The 12,931-nt window shown below is 37.7% G+C and overlaps 1 protein-coding gene across 16 annotated transcripts; it reads right to left on the bottom strand.

Moving 5' to 3' along the window:
* Nucleotides 1-1,015: 1,015 nt before the first annotated feature.
* On the bottom strand, nucleotides 1,016-12,538 carry LOC18428832 (uncharacterized). 16 transcript variants are annotated; one of them, XR_016048043.1, is made up of 5 exons: nucleotides 12,210-12,480; nucleotides 10,288-10,406; nucleotides 6,005-6,100; nucleotides 1,698-1,757; nucleotides 1,016-1,324 (listed from the first exon to the last, which is right to left on the bottom strand). XR_016048043.1 is itself a non-coding variant. In XM_020663988.2 (4 exons), exons 1-3 carry the CDS (start codon nucleotides 12,380-12,382, stop codon nucleotides 1,738-1,740), a joined length of 312 nt encoding a protein of 103 aa, XP_020519647.1. In that variant the 5' UTR covers nucleotides 12,383-12,536; the 3' UTR covers nucleotides 1,016-1,324; nucleotides 1,698-1,737. The 16 variants fall into 16 exon arrangements, 9 of the variants coding, with proteins under 9 accessions (XP_020519647.1, XP_020519643.1, XP_011621376.1 ...); XR_016048048.1 differs by having other exon boundaries at nucleotides 6,005-6,083; XR_016048045.1 differs by lacking the exon at nucleotides 1,698-1,757 and having other exon boundaries at nucleotides 6,005-6,083; nucleotides 10,242-10,406.
* Nucleotides 12,539-12,931: the final 393 nt, after the last annotated feature.

Here is a 12,931-nt window from a genome sequence, read left to right as displayed (position 1 = left end):
CTCATAAAGAGCTATATGGATACCGCTTTCACCCACCTTCAACACCCAATCATCCATCTCCATCACCTTCACCATCTATAGATTCCCTGCGATTCCGCTCACACCACCACATAGAGAGAGAGAGAGAGAGAGAGAGAGAGAGAGCTGTGTAATGGCTATGCAGCACACTCACCACCACACACAAAAATGTTTATGGTGGATGCAAGCTAAGTGATTTGGCCGATGCAAATCACCCAATTTCTTGACAAACTTACCCAATTCTCTGACATAAACAAGTAAATCTCAATTCCTACTAATCCCATTAAAACATTGCCACTAACTCATACCGGTGTAGAGAGAGAGAGAGAGAGTTTTCTATGACAGAATCAGGTGAATCCCTCTAACATTCGACCGATTTTGTGTTCCGATGAGTAACGGTTTGGTTCCCACTGATCCCGCTAAAACATTGGCACTAGCTCGTACCATCTCTTAGATAGGTGTTGTGTGTGTATGTGTGTGTGAGAGAGAGAAAGATTGCTAATCGCCAGTACTACCTCATTATATCTACTACATAGGTGAGAGAGAGAGAGAGAGAGAGAGAGAGAGAGTGCTAAAACACCAGTACCGCCTCATAATATCTTCTAGATGGGTGAGCCGTAGGGGAAGGCCCATATCAGGTGGTGGCTGGTGAGATTTTACAAAAGGCTCACTAAGTGGGCAGCACCAAACACATGGTCATGCCCCCCAAAAACGTTGTTGGGAAAATTCTTTATATAATGTTGAGATCATTTTTAGTCATCCCCAAAGGTCAATTCCATCAAAAATTAAGGATTTCAAGTTCAAAGAAAGCTCCAAATCAATTCAACCTCGAAGACCCACTCTGAACTGTCAATTTGCAGTAGATCCATGGTTTTAATAGCATGAAAATCAGGTCTTTCTTATGGAACAAGATGAAGGTATTCTCATGAACATGTAAACAAGACTCAAATATGAATGGAAATATCATAGAACGTAAACATGAGAAACTGAGAATATATGTGCTAAATATACTAACATTATCTCAGATTATTATTATTCATGAAGGTTTCCCCACAAGGGATTCTCTCTCATTCTATAATTGAAGTCTCCCAACCAATCTAGGTCTTTTCACAAATGCAAACCACCTCTACTTTTCCCCAGGATTCAATATTATACCTCAAATGTCCACATAGCAATGAATGCTCTCTCTCTCTCTCTCTCTCTCTCTCTCTCTCTCTCTCTCTCGCAGGGGCAAAAATGGCACCAACAACTGAGAAGTAGGATGCGATTCTGCTATACCATCACCTCGGTACTGATAGGCCAAGCTCTAGTTAAACAAACAGATACAAAACCAATCAAAAGACCCATAGTTTAAAGCCCCCAAAAAAACTCAGAAAGAAATGAAGTATAACAAGCCAAAAAAATGCTCCATTTCAGTTCTCCTATCACATAAGTTACTTCCATTTTCAAGTAGAAATAAGCCACTATAAATATTGTGCCAGAACCAGTCAGAACTAAAGACTAAGTCTCATGAACCCATAACATTGGGAGAACTAGATATTTCTGCAAGCCTACTATTAAAGACCAGCTGGGTTTTGCAAAAATTGAAGATGTCGGGTGAGAAAAGCTTTAAGAAAGTGAAGCAATAATGTATGGTTGGGAGTTTCAGTGTGGTACAAGGCATCATACACGGAGCACACCTATTTCTCAGTGGCAGAAACGCCATGAAGCAAAACGAGTTCACGTACCATCGCTGCCATCTGGTAAAATAAGCACTTGCATTACATAAAGAAGTTCTGTTCCTCTTTTGAAATAGTTTAAACATATAACATTTCAACAAAGAGTAAGCAATAAAACAAACAGTGCAAAAGGAAAATGAACCCTTGAAATACTTAAAAAGGAGTGGGATAAATGCAGTCCAATTGGAACGGACCTCTACAGTTGAAACACCAATTTAAATGCTTGGCAAATTTCGTTTGGCCAAAATCAAAGGTTTAGCCTTTCAGGGCAAAAGGGCTGCAAGCCAACTAGTTCTTTCTTGAAGTGGTGCATCCCCTATTGAAATTGGCATCTGAAAGTCAGCTAAAACTAGGAAAAATTCACAGCGCTGCCCAGCCAAGGATTTCTCCAGCATTTAGAAGCCCAGGAAAATTATATTGGAGGGAAATCGAGAAAAGAAAACAATTTCTAATTTTCGGGGTCCAGGATCTTCTTTTAGGACATATATGGAGCCCCATGTTTTCGGTTTGTATCACAGCTTACACATCCAAATTTTGCCTTTTTTCATCCCTTTCAATGTAAAGTTTGAAGCAAAAACAGGCTAGAAACCTGAGTTCTTTCAGCTCGCTGTCCTGTTTAGGACTTACCATCCTTATTCATTACATAAAAGAACACAAGGGCAATAAAGCAGAAAATACCCACACACCACCCATAAGGGAAAGAGTCCTACAAACCCACAACCTCTTTCGAAGAGGTCCGAACATATATGGTTCGAGAGGACACTCAGGTCAGGTTTTGGGCTTCCTATCGGTTTTATGAGTAGGTAGGGAGATTCTTCAGATTCCTTCCTAGGTCTTTTGGGATATACTCGGTGCTACTTCAGTAGCTACAGGCTTCGACTTGCTTGCCAAACCTGGAAGCGTTTTATTTTTCTTTAATTTCCATCTAGGAGGTAACATCAAGGAAATTTGGAAATATCCTCGAAGATCAAAATTAGAGATTAGTGGGAACACTGTTCCCATAAGACTTCTTCAGTTACCAAGCCATGCATTCAGATAGTTTAAAATCACATTTGAAAAGCTGATTTGTTTTCCAGATCCTGCAGAAGCTGAATCCATGGGTTTGGTCCCAGGAATTTCCTTTATTCTTGGGCTAGATCCTTTACTACATGTTTGGCTGGTGATGACATTCCTTGGCCATTTCGTCCTTTGAACTTTGTCTATAAGAGATATGGAGATTTCTGACCCTATGTACATCCCATGTTATGTGCATAAGGAGCCTAATAAAATGAGGACAAGATATGGTCTCCAGCCAGTTTAGCAGTGAGAAATATTGATACCTGAAAATTATTGCAGAGAAAATTGAACCTAGATCCTTTGTTACACAGTTACAGAAAGGGATCACAAAGGAATCTGGTTTGATCATGCTCAATTACTCACTCAGTCGTCCCTAAGTGGAAGATAATATAATTTCTATATAAATGGATAAATATATTACATATCAACAGACATATAAAAGGGTGTATACCACATAGATGCATATAACACGAAGAGTGATTCTCTGAAATATTCTACATATATCTGTATCCCAATAATTACATCTCATACATTCATAGGAGTTTGCGTGCTTTTTGTGTATGCAGTATACACACACAAATTAATTCTCCGTTTCCTATTTCACAGGTAAGCATACAAATAATTACTGTTTATAAAGCATCCTAACTAAGGCATGCTTTCCATTGAAAGCTTCCTTGCGCATTTATAGGGCTTACCAGTTCCATCAACTATCTTAACTCTTTGCAACTTTGTGAGCAGTAAAATATTTAGCTAATCAATAGAATAAACAAAAATACATGTAACTTTCAACAAAGAGGATCCAAAATGAATCTGATATTCAAAGCAAACGCAAAAAAAAGTAACTACTTTTCAGATCTAATCTTAAATATATTTGCATTCTAGACATGCCAAGAATTATAATAGTTATCTGTGTTAGGGCCTGAAGGCCTGAAATATTTGTACATGAAATATTAGAAAGCACTTGTGGAGGGTTTCTAAAAACATATGCACTTCATGTGTTTCATAGTGTTTAACAACATGAATGCAGCCCTTGACTGCTCACAGGTATAATGGAGTCAAGTTGGCAGGACTTGTCAATTTTTGAAAAAATAAACTTCAGCAATGTCACCAAAAATAAATGAAAAAAAAATCAAATTAAAAAGTAACATTTTTAATCAATTCCTGACACCAATGTTGCTTGCAAGGTGGATTCTTAAGTGTGAAGAGGTTATGGGCTACTATCAAACCATGGCAACTTATTGCACTCACTTTAAAAGCAGTTAAATATACAATGAATCTCCAAACCATACAGTAGGCAACAACGTGAAAGCAATGGCACGTAAGATCAACTTTTTTAATCAAATAATTGTATACTCCCAGGGAAGCATATAGTACATTTACTCCATTGAGTAAAACGTATCTAGGAGTATTTTTAGAAGCCCAAAGTTTGAGGATGTAACCTTCACAACTGGAAAGTTTTGGACATACTTCATATCTGCCTGAAAGAAATAAAGTCCTAGAATTGAACAGAGACCATCCAGCTTTTGTATGGCCAGATCAACGTGTTTAGGAACTCAAAATCCCTTCTTTTTTGTTTTTTAAAAATACACAACTGGTGATTCTAAAATGGATCCCAAAATTCCAGATCATGAGAATCCTTTTTAAGTATAGATCTTTCACCTGAGGGAGCACGTGTACACTGTAAAGTGGCTTCTGTGGGAGGCCCAACCCAATCTCTTTTTTAAACGAGGCTATCAATAAACATGGACTTTCAACCTATTAAGTAAAATAAACATCTAGTAGATTTAGGCACCATTTATATCAAAATTTTACTTCTTTTTTTTTTTTCAAATTTTGACCAAATGACAACTTGTTCAATTATCATTTGCTCTTCAAGGGTGTTTAATTGTTTCAATTTGAGCTAAAGTTTTCTATTGTGTGGCGCGATGGTAATTGTGGTGATAATGGCGTGAAGATGATGGTGATCATGGTGGTAATGGTGTGATGATGATGGTGGTGGTCAACTGGCGGAGGGGGAAGTGGTAGTGGTGGCAACAGTGTGATGGTGGTGGTGGAGGTAAATGAGTGGTGCCTGCAGCTTGGTGGTGGTGGAGCTGTGGGGTGGTAGAATAGAAGTGGCCAGCAAGTTTAGCTGGTGGTGTGTTGGTGGTGATGAGAGAGAGAGAGTGTGAATTTTCTGGAAAACAACTTAGGAGTGGTTTTGCGAAAAAACTCAATCGGGGAGGTTAATTGCGATTGGGAATAAACTCAAATTTGAAAAATCAAACATCCCTTGAAGTCAAATTGCAGGTGACAAATTCTCAAGTGGAAAATTTTCATGCTTCCATTGGAGTGTACTGTCATTTAATACCTCGGGCAAAACTCATTCCAAAAACATTTTTTGGACCCCAATTGGGTATGTGATCTTTAAAAACCCTGTGATCATTCTCAACGAGGAAAAAATTTAATTCTCACTCTATATGTGCCTAAAAATGGTGATGTCCCAAGATCGAACAAGAACGGTCCAATTTTTGGAAGGAAAGATCTAGATATTCAAGAACTCAAAATCCTTTTTTTTTATAAATAATATAGTGATACTTGGATCACAAAATCTCGGATTAAAAAATCCTCCAAGGTATCTATTTTACCATACACGATTTTCCCACAAGAGCATGTTATACGAACTCAATTGTCAAATTGGCACAAAATGCAAGTTGGCCCGGAAATCAAATAAAGCTTTAAGTAAGGCCGATGTTGATGGAGTCCCAATGTATTTCATGAAAATGAAAAATTCCATGCATCTCAGATTGCACAAACAACAGCAGGACTGATATTATCAACGATGGTATCCTCAAACAATCTCCAATACAAGTTGGTGGGGTGGATCCATAGACAAAAATAAAAATAGTTCATAAGTAAATAGCTTCTGACTGTTCTTTACACCTCATTGCAAGTTTAACTTGAACAACAAGAATCTTGATAGATCTTGCAATCATGCAGTAGAAAGCAATCAAAGTAAAAATTTGTACGATCATTTCTCGCATAAAAGACGAAAACTAGAAAATTTGAGATTTTTGGACACATAACAAATAGTGTAAACATCTTCTAGCGCAAAATAATGTAAATATCAAAGTTATTCTAGATTACTGAAATAAAGAGCTCAAGTTTATTGCATTGAAATTACACAATCAACAGAGTGACAGGCAGTATCATCGTTACTGAAACATTCATACTTGAAAATGATGCTGTGAAGAATAATCACAGGTCTGTAAAAGCCCAATTTATTCCGTTCAAGCAATGGAACTCATGTGCCTGCAGGAATGAAATATCTAAAGTTGGTTTCAACAGATGACATCAGATTAATTTCCAAAAATTTAAATTTAAATCTTTTCGCATACATAAAGCCAAAAAAAAAGAAGAAGGTTGGAAGCTCTAGAACTGAAAGAAGCTCATAAAGAGTCCTACAAAACCCAACAGAAATCCATAAATGCTATCTTTTACTTATAATTTCCTTCCAAAAATGGCACAAAAGGATCAGATCCTCAAAAGGACACCGAACATTGAAGGCCCAACATCAAAATCGGAGCAATAAATGTCTATTAACACAAAAAGAGTTATATTATTCCATCACACTGACCAATGGTCCATACACCAAGCAATATCACCATACCAGTTTGTTAAAAGACAGGCCAACCAAATGCTTATGGGAGTGGACTGAGAGTTAGCAATACAGTTTTCCATCAGGAATCATCTAAGAATAACCATGGGGATGATTTTAACAACCTAATCCAACCAAATAAAAGGTTTGTGTAACTAAGCCTCAGATAAACTACCTGTAATACGCAAGACACGCATTAACCTGATAGGCATAGTCCATAAACTTGATGCAATCAATAGAGTTGAATGAAGCAGGAGCATAAGCGGAAAAGAAAACAGAAAGCAGCAGCAGGGGACACATCAGAGAACAGTTCAAATGTTCCAATAACAGTTCCTTCATGTATCTTAAATAATTCCCTAATGTGCATCTGAAACAAATTTCTTTGTAGACGTTCTTCTGTTCTGACAGATGGCCTGGCACTGTTTTCAGTCCATGATATCAAATGCAGCCCCATAACGCATTATGCGCGGCCCCAGGCACATCGCCCCCACCCGCATATGCGGTAATCTGTGATGTGGCCACACATGCAGGGCATCTACCATATATGCGGCCGCCAATGTTCAAAAATGCAGATTCGGGCGTTTTGGGTGCCTGGCTGCCTAGGCACCTAGGGCTGCCCTCACCAAAATTGAACCACCCCCCCCCCAAAAACAAAAACAAACAGGGAAGTTCTTAAGGCATGGTTTTAAGCCTGAGGAAGTTTTTAGGGCAGTTTTAGAGCCCCAAACTCCTTGTGAAATAGACGAAAATGTAATATTGCAATCAAAAGTAAAACAAAAATAATAAAATATCAAAACATGACATGTTGTACAAATAATGAATCAAGTATTCATTAAAGGATACAATATATGCTTAATTTCATCGTCCAGATGAGAAAAAATTCAATTAATCACAAAAAAAAAAAAATCAATCTTTAAACTACAAACATGTAAATATATCGTAAAAGGAAAAAAAAAAAAGTAAAAGAAAAAACACATGATTTATAACATAATATGTTGTAGCAAAATAAAATCAAAACCCTCTTTCAAATATGATAATACTTTAAAAATATCTAAATCAAATCGATGTCAATACAAACCTCGTCTATTGGGTCACCAAAAATTCTCAAAATCAACTACTAGAAGATCCAAATCCACCCACAAACTACTGCCTTTGTTTTGGGAAGAAATTGGAAAAAAAAAAAAATTATTTATCTTTCAATAAATCACAAAAGTGGTTTTTAAGGGGTTTTTCTCACCCTAAAGGCCACGGTTTTTGTTTAGGGGGTTTAGAATACCCCAAAACCCTTTTCCCCCTTTTCAGGGGAGAAAAATTACAATTTTTGACCGAGGTTTTTTGCACCCATTCGCAAAGTGTCACGGGGCGGCGCCTAGGCGGGCGCCCAGAGACAAGGTGCATAATGACCCCGCCCAAACAGCGCCTAGGCGTTTTTTTTTTTTTTTTTGCCTAGGTGTTTTTTAAATTTTTTTTGCCTAGGCGTTTTTTTAAATTTTTTCGCCTAGGCGGCGAGCGGCCGAGTTTTCAAACACTGGCGGCTGCATTGAATTTCCCACAAGCAAGGGAAAAATTGTAATTTTCCGATTTTTTTTCTTTTGAGAGAAGAGGGTATATAATCCCCTCAAAAACCCCTATGATGATACTTCCATGGTTCTAAGGGGATTTTTAAGAAAGAATAAAAAAGGAAACGAAAAAAAATTATGCTTCCAAACTTTTTAAAAAAATTTGGGGTTTGTTCTTGAATCTTTCGTGGAATTTTTTTTTTTTTTTGCGGGTGACTCATTTTGAAGGTTTTGTGGTGAAGATTCAACAAGTGTTCAAAGGACTCAAGGCCTAGGATATTAAATCCTATAAATCAAAATTTCATTCAATTTGGGAGTCGGGACTTGATTGAGAGTTATTTGGGAGTTGAGACTTATCTGATTAAGACTTGAGAGTTGGCACATTGACTCATTAAGCGTGAGTATTTATCATCTTTTATTTTTATATGTTATGAACTTTCGGTCTTTGGACGCCATGTTAAATTGTTAATTATTGTTATTATTGGGATGGAATGGATTATTTTATATTACATGTAAGACAACAAACTTTGTTACTCTTTATCAAACTATTGGGCTATCAGGCGACTTAGAAATCTAATATATTAGAGAAAATTCCTAAATTAAAATTTGTACTACCACATAAATCACAAATTAATGTTCTTTTATGCAGTTTCATATTATTATTTTTCTCTTTTTTAAAATTTATTAACCGCATCGCCTGTCCTGCGTTTGTTTCGAGACCACATCAAGCCACATCCCGCATCGGATCCCCAACCGCATCGAGTCCACATTCCACATTTGATAACATTGTTTTCAGCAATTCCATACTGCATGGTTTTCTGTTTTGATCCTGAATTCAGTAACACCCTTTCTTCCATTTTAAGATGGCCATATTTAATTTTTTTTTGTTCGCAATCTTGTTATTTTTACTGTCATAACTCTTGCATGTTTCAATCAAACTCAGTGACCAATTAAAGAAATTAAAATAAAAAATCAATGTCTAGTGCTTGTACTATTTCTTACCATTCCAGGACATAGGTTGTGTGTTGAAGAAAAAGTTACAGTACCCAATGGAGGAGTACCTAAATGGGAACCATCCCATTTGGCATTTACAGAGGGAATAAGGTGTAAGGGCATGATTGAGGAGAACAGAATGCCCTCCAATCCCTCCATCACACGAGATCAGGCCCTCCATCCAACCACCCCATTCAGCATCTCAAACAGTTGTGAACGATCCAATGAAACAAATGCACTGTGATGGTTGTAATTCTGAAACTAACCACATGGAATATCCATGTGATACCAGAAGAGGATGGTAACCTATACAACTCACTGGCAATCTCTAGCAATGATGAGCAGGATCAGTATAACCATTAATCTATGGGCACTAAACATCCAGCTCAGGAGGGGAATGAATGATTTTGTATAAAAAAGGTGCACTATGGCAATCTAGTTTGCATTTTTGTGATGGTTAAGAACTTAGCGTTGGAGAATAGCAACTTCAACCCCCCCCAAGAAAAAGTATCAGCCTGAAGTTGGATTTTGGAGGCCGAATGCTAGGAATGTCATCTAAAAGGATAAAAAGATGATACCCATAGGTGAAGATTGAATACATCTGGATTGGTCATCTGAATACCTTCAATGAACTAGCAATTGGGCTTGGGCTCTTGATCGGTTAAGGTGTTGATAATTGTAACACTACATCCCAAGCTTGATTCCTACTGCTGAACTACCCTTTTTCCTTTGGATTCATCAAAGCATGGTCACTCCAAGATTCTTCAAACCTAGCCCATGACACTTGCATGAGACCATAAAATACGGCCTTCTCGAGGAAACAAATTAGTAATAAATAAGATATTTCCCCACAAAGGAAGGGCATATTCATGTGACAAGCGATCTAGCGCATTGTTGCGATAGCAAGAAGTCAGTGCAACAGTAAACTTTACTACTGTAGCAACATTCTGATCAATTCCAAATTCTGATAATTCCCTCGAGACAATTAATCAGAAATTTGCAGCATTCAAGCTCTCCATCACACTAGAATTCCACTCAAGAAAACAAAATATACATGAAGGATGACCAACATAATCGAGTTCAGGGTAGCAAACATACAAAGTATGTATCAGTAGAGGATAAAGGATGTGTGCTCAAGCCAAATATACACCTAATTAAGTGAATACGCAACTAGAAGAACCCAAAAGGTCAGTCATCAAGAAATGACCACCGTGCAAACTCTAAGAATCCAATCCCAAAAGCATAGGCAAGACAACTCACACAAAAGGAAAACATTAGAGCCCGGGAGGGGTACTACAGAGTGTACCCTGAGAGAGAGCACGGCAACTCCTGGAATCCATGCTCAGGCATGACGTGAGCCTGGCAGCAGAGACAGTACTGTGCAGAGGAAGCATAGACATGGTGCAACCCAATTGGGCAGGTATCCTGCAAGAAAAAGAAATAGGAATCAGGCACATTTTTCAACTAACAGAAATCAAGGACATGGTTTGGCCTAAATTTTTTGCATTAGTGCTACGGAATGAGAAAGCTACGGTGTGAGCTAACTACAAATAAATAAATAAATAAAGCAAAAATTACAATAAATAAGGCAAACAGACCAAAAGGCCCAACTTTTTTTTATTTTATTCATTTATTTTTACAATTTCCCAACCTTCCTTAAAATGAACAAAAACGTCCAATGGTTTGACAGGATCAAAATCCAGAAATCCTAATAATGCAGGTATCATGATCCCTAAGCATCTGGTCATAGGATTAGGGGTGGCAATCGGATCGGGTCGACCTGCCAACCCAACGGGTAGATCCAAACCAAGTTTGAGTCCGTGTCCGGATCCGAATCCAATTTCTAGGCCCAACGTGTCAGGTCCGAGGTCCAAATGACTCGGACCCAACTTGGGTCGGGTTGGGGTCAGGATCAAGCTCTGGCTTAGACCCCAAATGGGTCGGGGTCAGGTCCGGGTTGACCTGCCCCAGTATAAAATATATATTATACAATACAAAAATTAATTATTATTTTTTTAATTTCTAGACCCAGGTCCGAGTCCAAATGACTTCAACCTGGGTCAGGTCTGTGTCCAAGTCACTCGGATGCGACCGGATTCAGGTCCAGGCCGACACGGATGCGACCGGATTCAGGTCCAGGCCGACACGGATGCAACCTGTCAGCCTAGACATGGACCTGGATCCGGACCCAGACCCGGACCGTTGACAACCCTACATAGGATATGTAGGACAAGGCCGTGTTTCCACCAAGGAAACATCCCCTAGGCCTCGCCACCACTCTTGGCCCCCTATATTTAAGGCGCATAACCACCATATTCCATTTCCCAATTCTCTCACTCATTAGCAATTTCCCAGTTCTCTCACTCATTATCAGTATCACTGGCTTGTCGTTCTCTCTAATAGGGATTATAGAGTCCTTCCCTTACCAATCACCTGCATGCCACCACTGGCTACTCCAACAATCCCATAGTTGGAGGCCTTGAAATTACTCGCTTCCGTGACCATAAAGTTAACACACAAAATTTTCTGGATCCAAAACACTTGCCAGTTTCTAGAATACATAAAAGCCCCAATATACAGAAATCCAATTCCAACCGTTTTCGTGATGCATAAAGTCCCACAATTCTCCAATGCACCCATCATTCTCCAATCGATTTCCTTTCGGACAATGATTGTATTCATCCACTTTCAAAAAATGAATCTAATGACTTTTCCATTTCCAGTCTTATCAAATAGTAATTAAATTGGACTAAATGAGCTCCCAGATACAACCACAATTCACAGAGGCTATTGGCTCCATTAATAAAAAGGAAATACCTAGTATATTTAGAAGGGAGGAAACTGGGTGTTTGAACTCATTTTCCCTTAATTATATCACATCATAACTCTTAACTGACCAAAGAGTAATACACCCAGAGGGAAAGCAACTATAGATATAATATCACTACCAAAATATCAGTGAATTACATCGAATTGCCCAATGAAATGAAAAGATTAGGGTAATACTGAATAAAAATGAGTCATTTTACCATCAAACTTCCACATTTCACATCATCAGTATGAAAACTTCAACAAATCAGATCTAAAAACGGGTTTGAAAGATTAAGCACTCAGATTACAAGTCAAGTTCCCATAAACTACCCAAATTAGTAGGAAAAAATTATGCCTATCAAATGAAAATATGTTAGCATAGGGTTTACCAATAACTTCTACACATTGAGTACGAACCTTGAGTTCAAGAGACGGCGACGAGAAACCGTCGAAGAAGAAGAGTGACTGGTTCGTGGAACTCCTAGTGGCGATGATGAACTCTGGATTGGAGCTGAAAATGCCTTTGATTTCGTGGCAGATTTGATGGAAGAAACGGTTGCTCTAGCAAAAAACTTGTAGCGAGAAGCCATTGATGCTAGAAAATTACATAGGGTTTAGGGTTTTGCAGCGTCCATAAGACGGTTTAAAGAAGGAAGATTGTTTCATGCGGGCTGGACCGCATTTCTACAATATGCGGTCCAGAGTATAAAATATGTAGATATATATATATATATAAAAATAAAATTAATGATATAAGAACCTCCTACACCTGTATATAAGATTTGAGACGATTACCATAAAATTTGGCACATAGATTTTTAGAAAAGTTATCACATAGTTGTAGGACAGTCTGGGAAGGTCTCACAAGGTCATTTTCCTATCTATATAATCTTTAGGTGGAAGATTATATATTTTATAAAAATTAAAATCAAATTATATTTAAAAAATATATTTACTACCAAGCACATAGAAACTGTATACATTAAAGAATCAGATGGTTTTGATATTAAAAAAATTTCAAAATATCACTAAAATTTCTAAAGAAATATTGTCTTAATATTTTTTTTAAAAAAAATGATGGTTTTGCATTGTGATTTTTCATTACTTTATCAAAAAATATAAATATTGAAAGCTTATCT

This window comes from Amborella trichopoda, chromosome 13 (assembly GCF_054954075.1).
Source record: "Amborella trichopoda isolate Santa Cruz 75 chromosome 13, AtrichopodaSantaCruz75HAP2 v2.0, whole genome shotgun sequence".
Classification (NCBI taxonomy): Eukaryota; Viridiplantae; Streptophyta; class Magnoliopsida; order Amborellales; family Amborellaceae; genus Amborella; species Amborella trichopoda.
The sequence above is the reverse complement of the archived record's forward strand: the minus strand, read 5'-3'. Positions and strand labels throughout refer to the sequence as shown.

Bases quoted from the DNA above. Each gene is read 5' to 3' on its own strand.
- LOC18428832 (XM_020663984.2), bottom strand. From the start codon at position 12,382: ATGGCTTCTCGCTACAAGTTTTTTGCTAGAGCAACCGTTTCTTCCATC. The intron at 10,407-12,209 runs GTTCGTACTCAA...TTTTTCTTGCAG, and splicing joins CGCCGTCTCTTGAACTCAAG to GATACCTGCCCAATTGGGTT. The intron at 6,101-10,287 runs GTACACTCTGTA...AACCAACTTTAG, and splicing joins TTGCCGTGCTCTCTCTCAGG to ATATTTCATTCCTGCAGGCA.